At 42.5% G+C, this 24,502-nt stretch overlaps 1 protein-coding gene across 3 annotated transcripts in view; it reads right to left on the bottom strand.

Moving 5' to 3' along the window:
* Positions 1-239: 239 nt before the first annotated feature.
* The window catches only part of hsbp1b (heat shock factor binding protein 1b), a 48,747-nt gene continuing 24,484 nt past the window's right edge, over positions 240-24,502 (bottom strand). For 2 of the 3 annotated variants that reach the window (XM_038806322.1, XM_038806324.1), the window contains exons 4-5: positions 2,642-2,726; positions 240-701 (exon numbers count right to left, since the gene is read on the bottom strand). In XM_038806322.1, the coding sequence (XP_038662250.1) occupies positions 685-701; positions 2,642-2,726 (102 nt within the window). In that variant the 3' untranslated portion in view covers positions 240-684. Of the gene's footprint in view, positions 709-2,641; positions 2,727-24,502 lie in introns of all 3 variants that reach the window. The other variant, XM_038806323.1, reaches the window with a different exon arrangement.

Raw genomic sequence — 24,502 nt, 5'->3', positions numbered from 1 at the left:
TTAATTGTGTTTGAGGTGCAGGTTTTTTAAAGATCGCTACGATCTTTTAGATCACCTGGTTTCATGGATGTGGTCAGATGTAAAAGGTATTCTAATTGTTAAGGACACAGCTGATGGTAAATACTGAGCTATTCAAATCCCACGAGGAAAGCTGAAACAACTATCCTCATGTTTGTGTTACCAATTTATTTACGAGGAGAGGTTTTGAAACAAGAAATAATGTCCCCGACTACTTGTGATGGTTTTATAGTAAAGTTAGTGTTTATTAAGAAATACGGAAAAAACAATGAGATAAAATAGAATTACACTTAAACAAGATAACGGCTTCACACAGTACCAATATTTTGAAACAGTTCCAAACAATCTTCCTTTAATTACCTTCAGGGCTAACCTTCCCCATCAGTAATACCTTATAGATTTTATTACCAATGAAAGTAACCTTTACCACATAGCGTCTTTAATTCTCTTCTGTGGTGCCCTCCCAGGTGACCAGCAGTTAGCTCATTTGATCTGGCTTCATTCACAATACTTGCTGGGAGTTTGTCCAGTGATTACTGCTGTCTGCTGAGATGTAAAACAGCTTCCTTCATAGGTTTCAGTATCTCCTTAAATGCGTTCTTTCCCTTTGGTTCTCTCCATTGTCTCAACCTCTTCAGAACTGCTTTCTTCCAGGATTGATTGACATCATTTCTTCACTTTAACTTTTAAAATTTAAAAGAAAAGAACAGTAAATTCACTTTATCTATACTTTACCTGTGACACCTTTCTGTTACACATTGCATACCTATCATAACAACCCTTTCAAATCTATTCCTGTTTTGTAACTATCCTTACGAAGTTACCTTATATAAACATCTGTTTGAAGTATTGCTAAGCTCATTACCATATCAAACCCACAATTCAAATTCACATAGTTGCTCTGTCCCTTACTTTAATTACCGTTCACATACGCCAACAGTTCAAAAATATGACCAGAATATTACCAACAGAAAATATTACAATTTCTTGTGTTTTTCTGACACATTTTCTTGATAATTATTACAAGATCTTGGTTTGCTGATAGACTTCCAGTGAAGTTGGCTTCCAAACTGGATAATACACTTGTTCCAATAGAGATGGAGGGAGAGAGTCCAGCTATCAGCTTGTTTCCCCTGCTGAAAACTTTCTTTCAATCTTTTTGGTGTGACTGCTGCCTGGCCTGTCATACTTTATACATATCCAAGATGTTTTGGGTGGATCTGTTTGAGGCAGCCATTGTTTCAATATTCAGCAATTGCATTTGAATATCACTTCCTTAGACAGTCATGGGTTTCAATCAGTCTTAGTTATAGGAAATGTCTCTCTTTACATGCCCCTGAGGGTGGATTGTTTGTTTTTCACCTTGAAAGATGGCCTTGCATTTTAAAGTAGTTTCTTCGGTCTCAGTGCAAACTGCAAAATGCAGTTGAAAGTTGAAAAATCACAGTTTCAAAAATAAAGGGTCAAAGCATTGTGATAGTAATGAATGACAAAAGGAAGTGACTAGAGATGGCCATATCTGTAACTGATATGATGAGACTAGCAAGATAATGTGAGATGGCAAGTCCAAGAGGGTCTTGAATATGAGTTGGGAAGTTTATGTGGAGGAAGATATTTAGGGAGGATATGGGCAAAGAAGAGGTCAGACAAATTGTTGAATTTATGAAACATCTTTCAGCTAAAATGTCCCAAAGTGCTTTACAATGAAGTACTAAGTGTGGTAACTGTTGTTAAGTAGGGAGTGTGCCCACCAATGTAAACACAGCAAGTCCAACAAAGAGCAACGTGATAAGGACCAGATGATCTGATTTCAGTGACATTAGTTAAGAAATAAATATTGCCCAAGAACTCCCTTGTTCTTCTTTGAAAAAGTGGCAATAGACTTTTCACCTTTGCCTGAGAGAACAGATTGGGCTTTGGTTTACCACCTCATCCAAAAGGCAGCACCTCCGAAAGTGCAGCACTCCCTCAGTATTGCAGTGGAATGTCATTTTGTGCACATGTTTCTGAAGTGAGGTTTGTGCTCACAACGTCCTGACTCAGGAATTGAGAGGTGAACAAAGTTGGGACATAGCCCTCAATTCTAACTGTCACAGGTTTCCAGCTTCAAACCCACCGATTCACACCGACTCCTGTCCACCCACCAAGCAGTGGATCTGGTCAGGACCTCGAGAACTCCGGCACTTTCTATTTAAATTAGACTTGGCTGATCTCGTTTCCCCAGACATTTTGAGAAGCCGCCTGCTTTTGTGACTTAGTGCGCCATGTCCATCCCTATGCACCCCACACCCCCATTCCCCTTTACAATCAGGACCTTGAGTCCATAGAATTCCTACAGTGCAGAAGGAAGTCGCTAAGCCCATTGAGTCTGCAATAACCCTCTGAAAGAGCACTCTACCTGCCCCGACCTAGCCCCATAACCTCCCAAATTGATCATGACCAATCCACCTAACCTGCACATCTTTGGACTGTGGGAGGAAACCGGAGCCCCCGGAGGAAACCCACACAGACACAGGGATAACGTGCAGACACCGCACAGATAGTGACCCAAGCCGGGAATCAAACCTGGGACCCCAGAGCTGTGAAGCAACAGAGCTAACCACAGTGCTACCATGCCACCCACCTGGTGTTTCTTCAGAGGAAAGTGCCATATTCCAGACTTTATAAAAGTAGAAAATGCCTGTAGAACGCAGCAGGTCTGGCAGCGTCTGAAGAGGAAAACAGAGTTGATATTTGGAGTTTGTATGACTCTTCCACCAAGGTTTTTGTTTTTATTTATAAAAGTTCAATTGAACGTCTCAGAGAGTGTAATACATGAACTCTCCTCCTACAATGGCAATCAAACTTGGGAATCCTCCACCATTAGGAATGACACATTCATCCTGATTTAGAGCTGGGACGATATCCAAGCATTTCTCTAATCATGACCACAAATCTCTTTGTTAAAGTGGGTTGGAAATTTAACTCACAATCGTGCACCCAGCATTTAATTAATGCTAATCGTCTTTTATGAGGTGGGAATCTACCCCCACTGTTGCCTCCTGAAGACTGTGGACAAGCAAGTGGATTGCACTTGATACTTGTCAGATGAAAGATAGGCCGTCCACTTCATGTGCCTGATCACATGGTCGCAGGACACAGCTGAACTCGGTGCAGGTGACCCCTGATCATAAGCCAGGCATGCAACCTGCATTCCCCAGGTTATTCACTAGCTAAGCCTCTATATCCCCTGCAGGAATTCTTCATCATTGAACATAAGCAATTCAGGCGCAGGAATCGGAAGTACAAATTCAAAATTTATGAGTGACACCAAATTTGGGTTTAGTGAATGTGTTGTGTACACTTGTGGACAAACCTGGGGTCCACAAATATAAATTAATCTCTGATAAATACAATAGGGAATTCAGAGGAAATGTCTTTATCCAGAAAGTGATTAGAAGGGGTAGTTGAGAAATGTAGTAGAGTTGAGCACGAGATGAAAGATATACAGGGATATGTTGATGCCTGTGGGTTCAGTGTCTTGAAGTGTGACATAACAGCGAAGAAGCTGAGGGATAGATTGGTTAGTGGGCATTGTCTGGTTTTCTATCTTATCACAACTCAGGAATTTAAATTAGAGTAAGTATGACATTAATTGAAATAATAAGAATGTAAGCACAAGCATTGATGAAAATTTAATGAAGCAAATAATTAATTAGTTAATCAAAACATAATACATCTGGCTGGGCAGGTGATGTGTTGCAGCTGTAGTACGTGGGCTGGAGGATGCCACTGTGATGCGCAAACCCATGTCTCGAAGTGGCTGCAGCTTGAGGAAGCCCAGGCTCAGAATTCAGGAGCTGGAGGCTGAGCTGCAAGTGCTGCGATGTATCAGGGAGACAGAAAGATAGCCAGACACTTTGTTCCCGAATGTGGAGATGCCGGCATTGGACTGGGTTGAGTACAGTACGAAGTCTCACAACACCAGGCATTCATCTGAGGAAGGAGCAGTGTTCCGAAAGCTAGTGTTTGAAACAAACCTGCTGGACTTTAACCTGGTGTTGTAAGACTTCTTACGTTGTTCCCGAAGGCAGCCAATGTCCTTGGGATAGGGTCTTCTGATTGGGTCCATAGTCAGGGACAGGAGGATGGGGCTGTGAGTGAGGGAGGTATGGGGATCGAGAAGATAGAAGTTGAGGAGCCTCAGCCCTATAATCTGTCCAATAGGATCTGGTAGCTTGTACGGATGAGAATGCGGTCTGCAAGGTGAATGAATGAACTGACCATGGCACAGAAAACCGTTCAAATGGGCGAATAGAAATGTAGTCATAGCAGGGGACAGTCTAGTCAGGGGAATAGACACAATTCTCTGAAGCTGAGAGATTGAATCCAGATGGCTGTGTTGCCTGCCCGTTGCCAAGGTTCGGGAAATCTCCTCGGGGCGAGAGGAACTCACAATGGGAAGGAAGGATTCAGTTGCCATGGTCCACCTGGGTACCAACGACACAGGTGGACTGGCAAAGAGGTTCTGCTTGGGGAGTATGAGTAGCTAGGTGCTAAATTAAAAAGCAAAACATCAAAGAAAATAATCTCTGAATTATTATTGGAGCCAAGAGTATTTTGGCATAGTATAAGGAGTTGAATGTGTGGCTCAAAGATTGGTGTGGGAAAAATGGATTTCAATTCTTCAAGCACTGGAGAGAATAGGAGCTGTACCACTGGGACAGTCTTCACATGAATCATAGAATCATTACAGTGCAGGAGGTGGCCATTCATCCCATCGATTTCGGCACTGACCCTCTAAACAGCACACTACCAACCCCAAAATCCAGCAACCCAACCCAACCTTTTGGACACTAAGGGGAAATTCAGCATGGCCAATCCATCTAATCTGCACATCTTTGGACCGTGGGAGGAAACAGGTGCAGACGGAGGAAACCCATGCAGACATGGAGGGAATGTGCAAACTCCAAACAGGCAGGCACCCAAGGCTGGAATTGAACCCTGTCCTGGCGCTGTGAGGCAGTAGTACTAACCACTGTGCCACCGTGCTGCCCAACCATGCTGGGTCAAGTGTTCAGCTGAGTCATAGATCTAGGCTGGTGGAGAGAGCTTTAAACTGAATAGTGGAGGCACTGAGTAGTGCTGAGATAGATTTTTGAACAGTCACGGGGTCAAGGGTTATGGGGCTTGACAGGAAATTAGAGTTGAGGCTACAATCAGATTAGCCATGATCCCATAGAACGGGGGAAACAAATTCGAGGGGTCGACTGGCCTATTCCCTCTCCTAATTATTATGTTCATTATTTGGCCATAAATGTTAATGATAAATACTTAACCAGAGACTAGATTTATGGGATTTTTAATGTTTTAAATTGAGAGTATTTGTACTTACAAGGGGCCTTGGTGGAATACTCCATTCAGTCTCCTTGTGCACCTTTGACACAGCAGAAGGACTGGGATGATATCAGCCAAATGAAGCTTGCCCGCTCTGTATCCTTGCCACCAATGTGACTTATTTGGGGTCATTAGATTCTTTTTAGTATCCACCAGACCTTTCCTCTGTTAAAAATACTCTCAATTCTCGACGGATCAATAACCTTGCGAAATAGAAGTCCGCGCAAGATAATACAAAAACAGATTATTTCCATGAAATTGTCGACTTAGTAGCATTTAAAAAGTGTTCAAATGGAACGCTTTCTTCGGAGAGGAGCTGTATTCTGCGAAAATAAAAGACACCGCTCAGTTCTGCAGAAGAATGTTATTATCTGAGAGGCTATAATGTAACAAGTACAAGTGATTAAAATAGGAGATTTCCCTCACTGCATTACCATCCAAGAGATGTATGTACTGCATTACTTGGTTCAATGGAAAATCAGATAACTGTCGCATCCTGACAAATTAACTGCCTGGAGCACAGAACAAGTAAACTTCATGTTACAGTTCATGAGCTTAACAACATTCTATTTCCTGTTGGTATGACGACTTAAGCCCAGTAATTAAGTTTGTCAAGTATATTAATCTGTCAAATTCCTTTCTCTATCTTAAATGCAAGGTTTGACATAAGAAATCATGTTGTGCTTTACTGAACAAACCTAACCAGAATTTCAAACCTTATTATGAAAAGAAAGACTTGCATTTATATAGCACCTTTCATAACCACTGGATGTCTCAAGATGTGGCCGCCATTGTAATGCAGGAAATAAATACTTGCATATAAATGGCACCTCAAGTCATTGAAATGCCCGAAAATATTTCAGTCTTTGAATTGCTTGGAATAGATCATTGTTGGTATGTAGAGAAATGCCTTTGTGTACATAGCAATATCCCACAAAGAGTAAAACTCTGACCAGTGGGAGGCGGTGGCATAGTGATATTGGTATTGTGACTGGACTAGTAAACCAGAGACTCAGAGTAATGCTCTGGGGACCCAGGTTCAAATCCCGCCACGACAGATGGTGAAACTTGAATTCAATCAAAAAAAATCTGGAATTAGTATTGATGACCATGAAACCATTGCCAATTGTCGTAGAAACCCATCTGGTTCAATAATGTCCTTTAGGGAAGGAGATCTGCCATCCTTATCTGATCTGGCCTACATGTGACTCCAGATACACAGTAACGTGGTTGACTCTTAACTGCCTCCTCCAGGGCAATTAGGGATGGGCAAAAAATGTTGGCCCAGCCAGCGACCACAAAACTGATAAAAGGTGTGGATAAAGTAGAGCGGATGCTTCCTCTTGTGGGGCATGCTGGAGCAAGAGGTCATAATAGGTAGCAAATTTAAAACAGAGTTGAGTAAAAAACTACTTCTCCCAAAGGGTTGTGAATCTGTGGAATTCGCTAGCCCAGAGTGCAGTGGATGTTGGGAGAGTTAGTATATTTAAGGAGGAGTTGGACAGATTTTTAATTGGTAATAGGTTGAAGGGTTATGGTAAATGGGCAGGACGGTGAAATTAAAGCCAGGATGAGATCAGCCATGATTGAATGCGGAGCAGACTTGATGGGACAAATGGCCTAATTCTCCTCCTATATCTTCGGAACCAACAATTTTATTTTTAAATCTTAAATTTTAGTCAAAAACATTGATGAATTCTCTCCTTTAACCTTACTTGTTCCACCAGAAATACTCCCATTGTTTCTTGTCTCACTTTAGAACTAGGTTTCCATTCCTGCCACCATTCTGGTGAATTTAAACTTGAATGTCCTTTCGATTTAATGTTGTTTCTACAATAGACATGCAAAGCTACTGAGCCAATAATTTGCTTCACTGTTCTTGTGCACCATACATCATTATTATTTTGTCCTTTCATTTGTTAATTTACTTTAATTGGTTCGTCCCTAAATAAGATACACATAGTTCCTATAAAACATATTATTCTATTGACCTTTGTTATGGTGAATTCAAGGAATGAAGCATTTGAATACCTTCTGTGTCATTTGATTAAATATATACTTCCATTCCTGCTGTTTTCACCCCTTCAGCATTCGAAAGGACTGTTTCCTCGTACACCCCTCAATCTCCCCAATATCCAGCCTCCCATTCCCATGCCACCTTTCCATGCAAGTACAGGAGATGCAACTCCTGCCCTTTAACCTCCTCTCCCCACCCTCCAAGGTTCCAAACATTCCTTCTCGATGAAACAGCAATTAATGTCTGCTCCTTTCAATTTCGTACAATGCTGCACACAGCGTGGGTCTGCTCTGCACTGGGGAGACCACAGGCAGTTTGGGTGACCGCATTGCTAAACACCTCCATTCGGTCTGTAAACCTGAGCTCAAGTTTCAAGTTTAATTCTCCACCTTGCTCGCGTGTCAACCTCTTCAGGCCTTGGCCTCTTGTGCTGGTGGAGCTCAAATTAAGCTCGAGGTACAGTACCTCATCTTTTGATTAAACACTTGACAGCCTCCCTGACTCAACATTGAGTTCAACAACTGACCCTTAAGTGGCCAAAAGATATATAAGTTAGGTAGGGTTACGGGCAAACACAGAAAATAGGAGCAGAAGGCCATTCAGCCCTTCGAGCTTGCTCCGCCATTCATTATGATCATGGCTGATCATCCAACTCAATAACCTGTTACCCCCACCCCCCCCCATGTATCCTTTGACCCCTTTACCCCAAGATCAATATTTAACTCCTTCTTGAAAACATACAATGAATGGGCCACAACTGCCTCCTGTGATAACGAATTCCACAGGCTCACCACTCTCTAAGTGAATAAATGTCTTCTCATCTCAGTTCTATAGCCTCATAATGTGATCACTGGTTCTGCCTCACCAGCGGGAACATCCTTCCTGCCTCGTTAGTATTTTATAGGTTTCTATGTGTGTGTGTCCCCTCCTCCCTTATTCCTCTGAACTCCAGTGAATATAACTCTAACCGGTTCAATCTCTCCTCATATGTCAGTCCTGCCATCCCAGGAATCAGTCTGGTCTCCCTCTATGGCAAGAACATCCTTACACAGATAAGGCACAGAGGCAAAGTGGTTAGCACTGCTGCCATACAGCACCAGGGATCCCGGTTCGGGTCCAGCCTTGGGAAACTGTCTGCATGGAATTTGTACTTTCTCCCTGTGTCTGTGTGGGTTTCCTCGAGGTGCTCCGGTAGTCTAAAGATGTGCAGGTTAGGTGGATTGGCCGTGTTAAAATACCCCTTTAGTGTTCAGATTTAATGGGGCTGTGGAGGAGTGGGCCTAGGTGAGGTGCTCTATCAGAGGGTTGGTGCAGACTCAATGGAGCTGCACTGGAGGAATTCTATGGTGCTAAGGAGACGATAACTGCACACAATATTCCAGGTGTGGTCTCCCAAGGCCCCATATGATTGCAGCAAGACATCCCTGCTCCTGTACTCGAATCCTCTCGCTATGAAGGGCAATATATCATTTGCCTTCTTTACCGCCTACTGCACCTGCATGTTTACCTTTGGCAACCGGTGTACGAGGACACCCAGGTCTCGATGCACATTCTCCTCTCTCAATTTTTAATCATTCAGATAATATTCTGCCTTCCGGTTTTTGCTAGCAAAGTGGACAACCTCACATTTATCCACAGTATACTGCAGCTGCGATGCATTTGTCCACTCACTGATCTTTTTCAAATTACACTGAAGCATCTCTGCTTCTTCCTCACAGTTCACCCTCCCACCCAGCTTTGTGACACCTTCAAATTTGCAGATATTATATTTAGTTCCCTCATCTAAATCATTAATATACATTGTGAATAGCTGGGATCCTAGCACAGATCCCTGCGGTACACCGTTAGTCACTGCCTGACGCTTGGAAAAAGACATGTTTATTCCTACTCTTTACTTCCTGTCTGCCAGCCAGCTTTTTATCCATCTCAATGCATTACCCCCAATCCCATAGGTTTTAATTTTACACATTAATATCTTCTGTGGGACATTGTCGAAAGCTTTCTGAAAGTCCAAATAAGCCATAACGACTGGTTCCCCCTCATCATCTCTACTAGTTACATCCTCAAAGAATTCCAGTAGATTTGTCAAGCATGATTTTCCTTTTGTAAACCCATGCTGATTCTGCCACTGTTTTCCAGTGCATTGCTATAAAATCTTTTATAATGGACGCTAGAATTTTCCCCATCACCGACGTCAGACTGATTGGTCTAAAATTTTCTGTTTTTTCTCTACCTTCCTTTTAAATAGTGGGGCTACATTAGCTACACTCCAAATCTGTAGGAACTGCCCCAGAATCAATAGAATCTTGGAAGATGACCACCACTATTTCTCAGGTCACTTCCTTAAGTACCCTGGGATGTAGATTATCAGGCCCTAGGGATTTATCAACCTTCAAACCCATCAATTTCCCCAACACCATTTCCCTACTTATACTGATTTCTTTCCGTTCCTCCCTCTCACTGAACCCCATGTTCCCCAACATTTCCGGTAGGTTATTTGTGTCTTCCTTTGTGAAGACAGAACTAAAGTATGTATTTAGTTGGTCAGCCATTTCTCTGTTCCCCATTAGAAATTATCTTCTTTATGACTGTAAGGGATCAATTCAGGTCATCGACTTGAAACATTGACGCTGTTTTTCTCTCCAGTTACTCCCCTGACCTGCGGAATATTACTCAAATGTTCTGTTTTATTTCGGATTTATAGTACTTGCAGTACCTTGCGTTATGTAAAATCAGGACACACAAGCATGGAGCAGGTGATAGTCAGTCCAAGGAATTTTAAACAAAGCAAGGGAAAATTAAGGAAACTTTTCAACTGAAGCATTTGTCAACACACTGCTCGGTTGAAGATTCTATGAGGGGGGAGCGTGACTCAAGCTGAATACGTTCGCTGTGCCACAGGGCATTGTAGTGTATTGCATGGGTTTTCAAAGTAGCTTCCCCGTCTCTGCCACGTGACAATTTTATGGACCCACCCACCACAACCTCTTAAGATTCTAAAATCATATTTCTGAAAAATCTGTGCTCACTCAATTCTCTTGCCGAGCAGAAATAATATGGGTTTTCCACAGTGTTGGTATCCTTTTCCTGGGAGTAGCTGAAAAGACTTTTCAAAGTTAGGAAATGAAAGTAAATTCAGTGAATAAATGCTCCCTATGCATTTGTGATATACCCTTGGGTTTCCTCGGGTATATGTCATAATTCTGGTAGTTGTTGTATATTAATATTTGGAGGAGATGCTCTGACATAGATATGTTTAAAAACCAGCAGCATTAAATGTTTCTTAATTGTTTGAAATGAACAAGGGGATTGATCATGTGCAAGGCAGTTGATGGATAGTTGTTGAGTATGGGTGAAAATCCTATTGAATCTTGATGCACATGGTGATATACCAATTTGTACCAAAAGATGGCAGTAGCAGTGTTGGTATAGCATTAGAATCGTCAGACACAAAACTAGTTTTAAACGGCCAAAAGAAGTGAAATAATTGTAATACCTCATGACTTTGTGTAAGTTTGCGTAAAGGTATTTTATTTACTCGAAGGCTGGCAGAGTATTGGTGTCAATGCACTCAGCCTTAATGAAGCTGGGATAACGTTTGAATGGATAGAGGACAAGTGACAGAACATTTGAAGGTACAGCAGTGAAAAGGTTCCTGAGTAGCTTAGGCTCATATATTTATATACAAATCCCTTGTATATAATGAATGAGCATTCAATAGAGCCGCAGACATACAGCTTGGCACAAACTCAAAATAATTGTTACTTGAAATTGAAAATCGCTTATTGTCACGAGTAGGCTTCAATGAAGTTACTGTGAAAAGCCCCCTAGTCGCCACATTCCGGCGCCTGTCCGGGGAGGCTGGTACGGGAATCGAACCGTGCTGCTGGCCTGCTTGGTCTGCTTTAAAAGCCAGCGATTTAGCCCAGTGAGCTAAACCAGCCCCTGTACTTGCTTGATGCACACACTGGTATGTTATACCAAGTTGACAAAAAAAGTACTTCTTCATTCTTCGATTATTGCACTTAGTTCCTAACCTAACACTCAGAACATTTTTTTTTAAACTTTGAAAGAGCTCCAGAAAATGTTGCAACAGGAAAATTGGAGCAACATTTCAAAGTGTTACTCTAATATTGGTTTACCACCCACAGCGTCCGACTTGTGTTGTCATAACAAGAGATGCCATAAACACGAAACTAATTGAACTTCTTACAATACTGCCAGGACATTTTGTTCTCTGCATCCAACATATCTGTTTCCCAGTCTGGCTTTCTCTCAAATGCTGGAATCATGACACTTCACATCTTTCAACCACTGGCAGGAGAAATGTTTTCCATGTGCTGGGTAAAACCTGTACTTTTTTCAGCGAGATGTCCCTTTAAGAACAAAATGTACTGGGAAATATTGAAAGAGGGTTATTGGCTTTCTGATTTGGGGCAGCACGGTAGCATGGTGGTTAGCATAAATGCATCACAGCTCCAGGGTCCCAGGTTCGATTCCCGGCTGGGTCACTGTCTGTGCGGAGTCTGCACGTCCTCCCCGTGTGTGGGTTTCCTCCGGGTGCTCCGGTTTCCTCCCACAGTCCAAAGATGTGCGGGTTAGGTGGATTGGCCATGCTAAATTGCCCGTAGTGTCCTAAAAAAAAGTAAGGGGGGGGGGGGTTTGTTGGGTTACGGGTATCGGGTGGGTTTGAGTAGGGTGATCATTGCTCGGCACAACACCGAGGTCCGAAGGGCCTGTTCTGTGCTGTACTGTTCTATGATTATGACATCTTCAGGGGTTGGGCTGGAGTTGCCATGGGGATGAACAACTGGGAAGAAAAGGGTAAATAAAAAGCTTGTTGCAGTGGAAGGGAGTTACCAGCGCATTTTTCTGTTTGGCAGTCCAGAAGACTGGGAATTTGTGCAAACAGCAAACAAGCAAGGTTCTCTTTGAATGGAACAGTTTTCTATTTGGCCGTCTTTGAACATATCCTGGTGTTGAAGCAGGTCTCTATGAATAAATCGGAGGCTGCATGATTGTGAGCTTAGTATAGTTGGAAGGGACATAACCCTGAAGACAGGAAAAGTGAGAGATTATGGATTGGGCAACCCCATTGTTGGTTTTGAAGTGCTGCCAGAGGCCAACGGTCCATTTAAATGGTCAGAAAAGGGAGTCTCTGATGATTCTGTGCCATTAAGACTCTCGTGATCGGAGTCAGTGAGGGCTTGTAGATATACGCCACTGACACATGTCAGTGGTAACCACGTCTGGGGAGTTTGGATTGAATACAGCTGCTGGTGAATGTAACTCATAAGCTTAAACAATTAGACTGGAAGAGTGAAATTCTGAAAAACACAGACCAAGTTGGAAAGACTGAGAGATTGTGGTCCCAAAGTTATGTAGGAAGTAATACACATAAGATACATCACATCTTTGTTGTCGACTATTTAAAATTAAATTTACCTTTTTATTGAAATATTCTTTGTCTGTTAACGTCAGAGTTATGTTAATGTTTGAGTTATGTTCATTTAAGTAGCTTGTTACAGTAAAGGTTTTAAGAAGTGAAATCCTGTCCAGCAGATTTATTTCTGTTGGCATTCCTGTCTTTTTAAAATCTATGTGGGGATCATATCAGGTATTCGTAATCAAACTGTATAGTGCTCTGGTCAGAGAAAACCTTGAGATCGGTATCCATAAAGGACATAATACTAAGCACTGCAGGTATGAGATTAATTGCTAGTGTATTTGTCAGTCTAAAAGCAAGGCATCCAAGAGATGATCTTCCAGAGGTATGCAAGATTCAAAAATTAATTTGTTGGATGTTAGGAAAATAAAGGTAGTGTCAAGGGATTTATATTTGCATTGGTAAACATTTTAGAAATAAGGAATGGTTTTAAGTGGTTTCAATGTAATGTTTCTGTGCCTAGAAGGATAAAACCTAGTCAGATTCATATTGGACAAAGCTGTTTGTATGTGGTTAAGTTCCAATTGTATCTTTATTGTGCTTAGAGAGGGCTACGGCATGAAGAATAAATAAAAGGCATAAGCATGTGAGTGCTGCTTAACAGCTGGGGCCTTGTAATGTAGAGAAGCTTTGGAGACAGGCACTGGGGAGTGGACAGCTGTTAACTCTGCCAGGAAAAGCTGGACAGTTCAAAGGAGTTACAAAGATGTAGGTTTTCTACGGAACAATATACACTCCAGATAACTGATACAGAGAGACTGTTTAAGACTGTTTTAAGTTAAGAGAACAGAGAACAAAGGTATGGTTCAGAAAACTTCAAGGAAGAGTAAACAAAGTGTTCTGAGTTAAACAGATAATTGCAGAACTAGATTTAAAGGATGACTGCAGACTTCAGAGGTAGATAAAATGTTTGATGTCATTTCAAGACAATTTTGGAAAAGCAATTGTGAGCAGTTTGCACAGCAGTCAAGACAAATAAATCATAAAAGAGTTGGTGTAACATCCTGGACTGGATTCGCTGTTAAAACTGGAGCGAAAACTTTGCTTCAAAGTGTCATTTGTAAAACCTGGACCGGATATCTGCATTCAAACCGCTAAGGAAAAGAATTATTAGGAGAAAAAATTTTAAAGTATATTTTTGGGAGTGGAGTTTGGAAACTCTCATCTGGAGGATTTTGGGAAGAAATTCACAGACACTAACTTGAGTTCCGAGCGGAGTTTGTGTATTTGACCAGTCATCTAGTGTCATTAAAGGGACTTTGTGAAAATGAAACCATTGTGGATTAAGATGTGTATTGTAATCCGTATTAATCCTAAAACCTTTGTGTAATTATTAAGATAATGGGGAGTAAAGAAGTATCGTATCATAATCCAATGTTTTCATGTTTAATGTTTTTTCCTTATTGTTAAAACTAATTACCATCCTGTACTTCTATTCCTGCACATTTTATAAAATGAAGTAAAAGTTATGGTCTTTTGAGACAGGGTTCCATTCTGGGATCTTCCCTTCCAGATCATAAAAGGGGGTAGAACACTATCTCAAACTAATAAAAAGGCTAACTTTCAGAGTGAAAAACACCTGGAATGGCCTTGCAAGTGGCAGAAAAGCCTGGAAGCATTTAAGGAACAATTAGATGCAGCAGAACTGTACTGGATAGATAAACTAGGATAGGTCAAATATAATTTCCGATTCATCTGGCACTCCATTAGTGAGCCATATATATTTTATTTCCTTAAAGCAAAGTTTAATTTTCAAGTGACATCAATCATTTCCCTGAAATGTTAAATTATTTCTCCTCACAGCCTGTAAGTTAGCAAAGAAGTCATTCACTAAAGTGGGGGGGGGGGGGGGGGGGGGGGGGGGGGGGGGGGAAGAGGAGAGATTAAGTTTTAAATATAACTCATTATTTGAATGCACTCCTGATACAATCAGTCTATTAATTGATATGTCAAGCTGGTTTCCAAAGGTGTTCATCGCTTTTTGCATTTAAAAACAAGGTATTCAAGGAACCTTAAAAAGTGCAAACTCATTAGTAAATGCTGTTCTATTCAAAATGAAATAGCCAAGCTGATTTTTATAATGCAATCCAAGGAGCTGAAGTTATGTTGAATTAAGTAAATTATTAACAGCCTCTGCCACTTAATCACTAATGAGGAAATTATATATAAAGATGAAATTATGAATAAAATAGCAGATGAATTATGAAATGAAAAAATGAAATGAAAATTGCTTATTGTCCCGAGTAGGCTTCAATGAAGTTACTGTGAAAAGCCCCTAGTCGCCACATTCCGGCGCCTGTCCGGGGAGGCTGGTACGGGAATCGAACCGTGCTGCTGGCCTGCTTGGTCTGCTTTAAAAGCCAACGATTTAGCTCAGTGAGCTAAACCAGTCACCTTTTGAAAGATGGAATATACAACAAGTATAATGAAGCAAAGGTGACATAAAAATGTTCAAATTATAACTCCCCCCCCCCCCCCCCCCCCCCCCCCCACATCACACCATAAGAAAGGATTAGGAAAGGACAGGAGAAAATGCTGAAAAATCTCAACAGGTCTAACAGCACCCGCAGGGAAAGAAAAGAGCTAACGTTTCGAGTCCAGATGACCCTTTTGTCAAATTTTCTCTTTTGGTTTCAGATTCCAGCATTTATTTGATTAAGAAAGGATATTCTTTTCTTGGAGGAGAGTGAGCCACATTGGCAGTGTGGCGAACAACTTGGTTCAAAATAAGCATGTTTAATTCCTGTTCCGGCTGAGGTAGATTTGGGCCCTGACCCCGAGAGTGGAAGGCAATGGCAAACTATCACTCTCAAAACTGGCCAAGAGAACAGTTCAGGATTGTAGCGTCAGCAGACAATGAGCCAAGAACTTGCCTTTGGGCAATGGAACATAAACTTATGTTTCAAACAATTTGAAGGTCAAAGCTCATATTTGAATTTATAGAAATGAATTTGCCACTTTGCAAGTCCTGACAACTGTTGTTTCTTCCATGTTGAATGCTTATGCTTTTGTTTATTTGACTGAGCATATTTCTTCATGCACCAATCGGTGCAGACACAATGGGCAAAATGGCCTCCTTCTGTACTGTAACAATTCTGTAATTCTGTGAAATCAGTCATCACACGTGGACTTGTTTAATTTTCTGTTTTAGCAGTCGATTTTACAGCACGCTGGATGTCTCGCAATAAGCTACATAATAACAATAAGTAGGACTGTAGAGATACTTCAAGATGGATCCCACCCCCCACCCCCAGCAGATTCCCCTTTCATCCATGCACCTCAACATCACAACACAATTTTTTCAGGGCGGGGCAAATGTCTTCAGTTACTGTCCCATTCCTGCCCTTCTGATGCCAAAAAAGTATGGGAAATGTGTTTAGCTCTGACGCAGCCAGGCTCACTTTTATTGAGCTGCCAATAAGTTTGTGCTGGACGTTTTCAATCTGATCTTAGACACTGCAGAAAGATGCCTGCATCTCAATGTCTATCCAACAGAGTATGTAAGAAGTCTTAAAACATCAGGTTAAAGGCCAACAGGTTTGTTTTGAATTACTAGCTTTCGGAGCACAGCTCCTTCGCCTGATGCAGGAGCTGCGCTCCGAAAGCTAGTGATTTGAATCACTTTTCGTTCGTGTTCACCTCGCAGTGGCTGTCGAATTTGTTCAGGATGGTCTGGTATTTTGTTTTGTCCTGCCCTTCTGAGTATTGAAACGAGTTGAAGATCTCTATCGCATGTTCACCCACAATGGTGAGTAGAAGAGCTATCTTCCGAGCATCGGTCATGCCATTCAGGCCAGATGCTTCCATGTATAGTTGGAATTTTTGTTTGAACGAACGCCAGCTAGCATTAAGTTTACCGGTGTTGATGAGAAGCCTGAAACTTGTTCATCATGCCTGGATTCGGTAGCTGGTTGTCTCTAACCTTGCGGAGTTGAACTAGGGAGATTGAGCAGGGACTCCTGTACCATGTTGTATTATGTTATTGCTGGTAACATAAGCTGCCACTTGATGTAGGCTCTGCTGAAAGATTCTCCAGACTCGGAGATAAGTTTAGTGTATTTATTGAACGATTAACAATGCTCTTAAATGAGTTCGACACTCTACTAAACTGCCTCTATTAACTCAGTCTACTCTGCTAATTATACAAGCTTGCTCTCGACCATGTGCTAGGGTGTGTTGTTGCTGATAATCAACCCTGTCCTGCTCTCTTGGTTTATGCCAGTGGAAGAGGCAAAGCCTGTGTGCCTTGTCCTTTTTATACTGGTCGTGTAGTGCCTCCTTGTGGTAATGCCACCTCTGGGTGTCCTGATTGCCCATTGGTTGTGTCCTGTTCTAATGACCCATTGGTTGCGTGTCTGCAGGTCATGACATCTCTGGTGCTCCCTCTAGTGGTTACTTAGTTGTAGTGTATTTATATTAACCCCTTGTGTATGTATATATACAGTGATGCATATCACTACAATGTTAAGGCTACCAAGAAGTTGAGGAAAGTAACAAGCACAAGTGATGGAGAAGATATACTGAAAGACTGGCATTACTGAAAGCTAAAACATCTGGTTTGCATGAAATGCATCCTAACCTACTGAAAGATGGATGGTGAAGAAGCAAAGTAATTGGTTGCACTTTTCAATCTTCATTCGATACTGGAGAATCACTAATGTTCAAGACAGTTGAGATAAATAAACTGGGAAACTACTGCTTGGTCAGCCTAACACTGGAGTTGGGGGTAGTTATTAGAAGTCGAGATCCTCCAACCTCCAGATGGTTGGAGAATGCAAGTATCCCTCAAGATGTACCATGGGGTCCTCTGGAGGTCTCAACACCATGACTCTGCGGGAATTACCCAGGAAGTTTGAACTTCCGATGAGTAATTCTCCTGCTCCTAGGACCCTCCAATAAAAGCTCCAACTCTGAGTTAAAGTTGGAGACTGCAAACAAACAAACATGCGGAATAGGGGAAAGTAAGCCATTTTCCCCTCAAGTCTGCTCCACCATTCATTAAGATCATGGCTGATCTATTTGTGTCTCTCAATCAGCATTCCTATCTTACCCAATAACCGTAAATTCTTGATCGGCAAAGGAATCAATTTACTTTCACCTTAAAAAGCCGATGACCCCACTTCCACAACCTTCTGAGGCCGAGTTCCAAAGTTGGACAATCCTCAGAGAAAATAATTATCCTCAGCTCTGTTCGAAAAAGGTGACCCCTAATTTTAAAACAGTGCCCCCTAGTTCTGGACTCGGCAACAAGAGCCATAACTATTTCAAGTTTTAAGATAGAAAGATTGATTCTTTCCCTGGAGCGATAATATTCGAAATAGGGCTTGGTTATTTTATAAACAAACTTTATTAAAACAATAGAAAATAAAACAATATTTAAACTTCAACCCTAACAATAGCAGATTACATGTAGTTTCTTAACCTGAAGAAAATACTAGTTCCCATTAAACAGCACTTTACAGAACATGCAACTCTCATGTCACTTATACCGGCAGGCAAATGCAGTACTTGCATTTATGAAGCAATTTTTCTTGTATTAAGGACATTCGTTCTGAACCTTTTTCAAAGCCCGACTCAGCGGCAACTTTCATGACCTCTCTGTCGGTTTACAAAACCTTCTCATCTGGAACTTTCATGACCTTTCTCGGTCAATTTCCAAAGCCTTCCCCTGTACCTGATTAAAACAGCATTCTTCCTCTCTCTCTCTAAGCTCTGCCCAAGTCCCTTATACAAAGGTTCTCTGGGACTTACAGACTTGAACCTATCATCATTTACTGGCCTGTTTGATGGTCCAGGGCCATTTATACAAAAGAATAGATTGGATTTGATTTATTATTGGCACATGTATTAGTATACAGTGAAAAGTATTGTTTCTTACATGCTGCACAAACAATGCATACCCTACATAGGGAAGGAAAGACTGCAGAATGTAATGTTACAGTCATAGCTAAGGTAAAGAGAAAAGATTAACTTAATACGAGGTAGGTCCATTCATATGTCTGATGGCAGCAGGGAAGGAGCTGTTCTTGAGTCGGTTGGTACGTGACCTCAAACTTTTGTATATTTTTCCTGACAGAAGGTGGAAGAGAGTATGTCCGGGGTGCGTGGGGTCCTTAATTATGTTGGCTGCCTTTCCGAGGCAGCGGGAATTATAGATAGAGTCAATGGATGGAGGCTGGTTTGCATGATGGACTGGGCTACATTCACAACCTTTTGTAGTTTCCTGCGGTCTTGGGCAGAGCAGGATCCATACCAAGCTGTGATACAACCAGAAAGAATGCTTTCTATGGTGCATCTGTAGAAGTTGGTGAGTGTCGTAGGTGACATGCCAAATTTCCTTAGTCTTCTGAGAAAGTAGAGTCGTTGGTGGGCTTTCTTAAATATAGTGTCGGCATGGGGGGACCAGGACGGGTTGTTGGTGATCTGTACACCTAAAAACTTGAAGCTCTCGGCCCTTTCTACTTGGTTATTTTATAAACAAACTTTATTAAAACAATAGAAAATAAAACAATATTTAAACTTCAACCCTAACAATCCCACTAATGTAGAGAGGGGAATGTTCTCCGCTACGTTTCCTGAATTCGATGACAATCTCCTTCATTTTGTTGACATTGAGGAAGAAATTATTGTCGTCGCACCAGTTCAACAGATTCTCTATCTCATTCTTGTACTCTGTCTCATCATTGTTTGAAATCCAACCCACTACGGTGGTGTCATCAGCAAAGTGAAAATAGAGTTGGAAGGGAATTTGGCCACACAGTCATAGGTGCATAAGGAGTATAGTAGGGGTCTGAGGGCACAGCCTTGTGGGGCACCAGTGTTGAGGATGATCGTGGAGGAGGTGTTATTGCCTATCCTTATTGATTGTGGCCTGTGGGTTAGAAAGTTCAGGATCCAGTCCCAGAGGAAGGAGCCGAGGCCAAGGCCACAGAGATGAGTTTCGTAGGAATGATGGTGTTGAAGGCTGAGCTGTAGTCGATAAATAGGAGTCTGACATTGGTGTCTTGGTTATCTAGGTGTTCCAGGGTAGAGTGCAGGGCCATGGAGATGACGTCTGCTGTAGACCTGTTACAGCGGTAGGCAAACTGTAGTGGATCAAGGCAATCTGGGAGGCTGGAGTTGATTCGTGCCATGACTAACCTTTCAAAGCACTTCATGATGATGGAAGTCAGAGCCACTGGATGATAGTCATTAAGGCACGCTGCTTGGCTTTTGTTTGGTACAGGGATGATGGTTGTCTTCTTGAAGCAGATGGTGACCTCAGATTGTTGTAAAGAGAGGTTGAAGACGTCTGCAAATACCCCCGCCAGCTGATCCGTGTAAGACCCGAGTGCTCATCCGGGTATCCCATCCGGGCCAGTGGCTTTCCGTGGGTTGACCTTCGAGAAGGCTGCTCTGACATGTGCTGTGGTGGTCTCAGATACAAGTTCATCCGAGGCTTCTGGGGTGGAAGGCTCGCTCTTGCTGACCTCTTGCTCAAAGAGTGCATAGAATGCGTTAAGCTCATCAGGGAAGGGTGCATTGGAGCCGACGATTTTACATGCCTTCATCGTGTAGCCCATTATATCTTGCAGGCCTTGCCATAGACGGCGGGATTCCGTGTGGCTAGCCTGGGAATCGAGCTTGGTCCTGTACTGTCTTTTGACATCTTTGATGGATTTCTTTAGATCATATCTGGCTTTCTTGTATAGGTCAGGGTCGCCTGACTTGAATGCCTCAGACCGAGACTTCAGGAAGCAGTGGATATCTGTTCATCCAGGATTTCCAGTTGGGAAACATGCGGATTTGCGTTACTGTAGTGGTGTACGCGTTTAGGCTGGTCGCAGAGTTTTTAAATACTGACCAGTCCACTGACTCTAAGCAGTCCCGAAGGAGATCATCCGATTCCTCAGACCAACAATGCACAACTTTCTTCGATGGATTCTCCGGCTTCAGTTTTTGTTTATAAGCTGGGAGCAGGAGCACAGCCTTGTGGTCAGATTTGCCAAAGTGTGGACGAGCGATAGAGCGGGAGGCATGTTTGATATTTGTGTAGCAGTGGCCCAGGATGTTTGGGCCTCTGGTGGAACAGGTGACGTGTTGGTGGTAACATGGCAGTGTGCTCTTGAGCTTGGCCTGATTGAAGTTCCCAGCTACAATGAACAAGGCCTCCGGATGTTTCGTTTCAAGGCTATATATGGTGGTGAATATTTCGTCCAGTGCGATTTTCACATTTGCATGGAAACTGCTGACAGGCTAACGGAGCTGAACTCCCGCGGAAGGTAGTAGGGGCGGCATTTTAGCATCAGGTCTGGGGAGCAGAAATACAGCCATGCTATTGATGAACAAAGAAGCCATCAGACACTCTTATGGGCTAATTAGCTGGTCAGACAGGCGTGTCCCAAAGGACAATAGATCTGGGACATCCTGTGTTCCCACTATCATATTTAAGGCTGGCTGGGACAATGTAACTTGACCGGTGTGAGCATATCCGACTTTGTGCTAGCAGATTTTTCCCTCAGTCTGTTTAACCCTTAAATTGCCTGCTACACCTGGGATCTAATTTCTGGAACCTGTTTCTAATAACCCTCGCATAATAGCATTTTAAATACTTGATGAGTACTTGTGTTATACATGTGGGTTGATATGGTCATGCTGTTGCAGGATCCCTTTAGGAGTTGGGTCACGTGATAGTCTGTGACAGCATTGGCTACTTCATGGGCGGAGTCAGTCTAGACCAAGGATTTGTACGGTTAGGAACCATCTAATAAACCTGTTTTGATTATTACATCTGTGATGAATGTATTCACCATAAGGCATGCATGATACCATAACCTGTGACCTATGACCCGGAAGTGGTGATATGAACTGCTTCCAGGTACTGTACTGTAACCCCGGTATGGCTCCGCCTCTGGCTCCGCCCATACCAGGGCCATATATAGGCCGGCCTCTTGTGGGCGGCATTCATCTGTACTACTGACTCTGGCTAGGCAAGTTCATGACTAATGAAACCTACTTTCACTCGCTCTCTCTGACTCACTGTGAATTGAAGGTATATCAACATCAAAACCATGTGCTTCAGCATTCCTTTCATTAATACTGTCGGTACAATATACAACAGCAAGTGCATTTGTGACAAAAAGCAGGTTAGTTTGAAAATCACAAAGTTACACAAAATTGTTGGAAATACACCACGGTATCTCAGTCAATCTGGTAGTGCAGTCAGTTTTGTGGGCAGGACCTACTTCCAGCATAGTCTTCTTTTAAAAAGTGCAAACGATTGGTTGTCAGTGTTCTTCAAACTTTTTTCCGGGGACCCATTTTTACCAACCGGCCAACCTTCGGGACCCAACCCGGCCGACCTTCGCGGCCCACGCTGGCCGACCTGCGCGACCCATCATTTTCTCTTACCTTGTTTGCTGCTGACAAAAATGGAGGAAATGGTTTTGGGTCCCTTTGGCCCTCGTGCACGCTCCTCCAATGGAACCTGTTGGATGAAGGTGAAGGCTTCCGGTGTCGGAAAGTATGGAGTCTCCATCTGTCCAAAGTTCTGCATTTTTTTCCTGTAACATTTTATCAAATAAAATCCCCCGAACTTGTTAAATAAAAATAAAATGAATAAAATAAATGAATAAAATGAATAAACCCCCCCCCCCCGAACTTGTAAAACAAAAAGCTGCGACCGTGCACCGATGGCCTGGCACTCATGCGCAGTGCAGCGCATTTTTTAAAAACATGTTCACGGCCATTTTGAAGGCCGCTTGCAGCCGGCGTTATTAACAGCCGGCTGCTGCGGCTGTTGCTCGCAGATTTGCGCGATCGGGAGCTCCGCAATGAACGGCTCTGCGATCCTCCTGACACCTGCCCACGAGTTGCATCCCGAGTTTCACAATGCCTGGTTTAGGTAGATTAGAGATGTGCAGGTTAGGTGGGGTTACAGGGATAGGGTGAGGGAGCGGGCCGAGGTAGGGTGATCTTTCAGAAGTTTGGTGCAGACCCGCTGGGCCAAATGGTCTCCTTCTGCCATCTCACTCTTTTATGCTAGTTTGATCAATTGTGGCCAAGCAGAAACTATAAATCCTTATATTTAATACAGTGAAAACTCTCTAGTTGTTCTAAAATGTTAACCGAGTATGAATACACTGAGAAGAAAGTTTCTACTTGCAACACTCAATTTAGGCAGACCTTACCTTTGTAACTACCTGGGAGTACTGAGACTGGCATTCAAAATTCAGTATTTGCTTTGACCTGCATGTAAAGCCACCATAGAAAGATAAATGACAACATTACCTAACGGATATTCCATGAAAACGGATGCTTTATTGTACCATCAACAAGTATTTATGCTTGCGTAGTTCCTAATCTTATGCATTCCTGTGATTTGCAAGTTACTGTTTTTTTTTCAAATGACCCAGATGGTAACCAAAAAGTTTTTTAAAAGTGCTTTTTATTTTCAACTAAATTCTATAATTGTCATTTTAATGAGCTGCAAAATCCAAATCAGCCACCATCCTGAATTTTTCATTAGCTTGCTGAACAATGGTATGCATGGCTCGACATCAATGATTCATAAATACCAACAAAAGATTGAATTAATAATTTTCAACCAGAAGTGCCAAGTGGATGATCCATTTCGGCCTCCTGCTGAGGTCCCCAGCATCACAGATGCCAGTCTTCAGCCAATTTGCTTCACACCGCGTGATATCAAGAAATGGCTGAAGGCACTGGATACTGCAAAGGTGAAGGGCCTGACAAAGTTCTGGTCATAGTACTGAAGGCATGTGCTCTAGAACTACTATCCCCCTAGCCAAGCTGTTCCAGTACAGCTACAATGCTGGCATCAACCTGGTGATGTGGAAAACCTCTCAGGTATGTCCTGTCTACAAAAAGGACAAATCCAAACCGGTTAATTACTACCCCATCAGTCCACTCTCAAGCACCAGCTAATGATTATATTCAACAAGAGAGACTCTAACCATCTCCCATTGACATTCATGACATTACCATCGTTGAATCCCCCGCTAACAACATCCTGAGGGTTACTATTGACCAGAAACTGAGCTGGATACCCATAAATACTGTGGATATAAGAGCAGGTCAAAACCTGGGAATTGTGTGGCGAGTAAGTCACCTCCTGAATTGCCAAGGACAAGTCAGGAGTGTCATGGAATGTTCTCCACTGGCCTGGATGAGTGCAGCCCCAACAATACTAAAGGCCAACACCATCAAGGATAAAACAGTCTCCTTGTTTGGTTCCTTGTCCATCACCTCACTATCCATTCACTCCACCAGCAGAGTGGCAACAGTATGTGCTCTCAACAAGATGCACTGCATCAACTCACTAAGGCACCTTTGACAGCACCTTCCAAACCTGTGACCTCTATCACCTGGAAGGGCAAGGGCAGTAGATGCATGGGAACATCACCACCTGCGAGTATCCCTCCAAGTCGCACACCATATTGACTTGGAACTTTATTCCTTCGCTGTCGCTGGAACTCCCTAACAGTGCTGCGGGTATACCTACACCACATGGGCTCCAGTGGTTCAAGAAGGCAGCTCACCATCACCTTCTCAAGGGCAATTAGGAATAGCAATGAACACTGACCTAGCCAATGACACCCACATCCCATGAAAGAATATTTTTTAAGAACGGAAATGAGAGATCG

This window comes from Scyliorhinus canicula, chromosome 9 (genome assembly GCF_902713615.1).
Source record: "Scyliorhinus canicula chromosome 9, sScyCan1.1, whole genome shotgun sequence".
NCBI classification, from domain to species: Eukaryota; Metazoa; Chordata; class Chondrichthyes; order Carcharhiniformes; family Scyliorhinidae; genus Scyliorhinus; species Scyliorhinus canicula.
The sequence above is the reverse complement of the archived record's forward strand: the minus strand, read 5'-3'. Positions and strand labels throughout refer to the sequence as shown.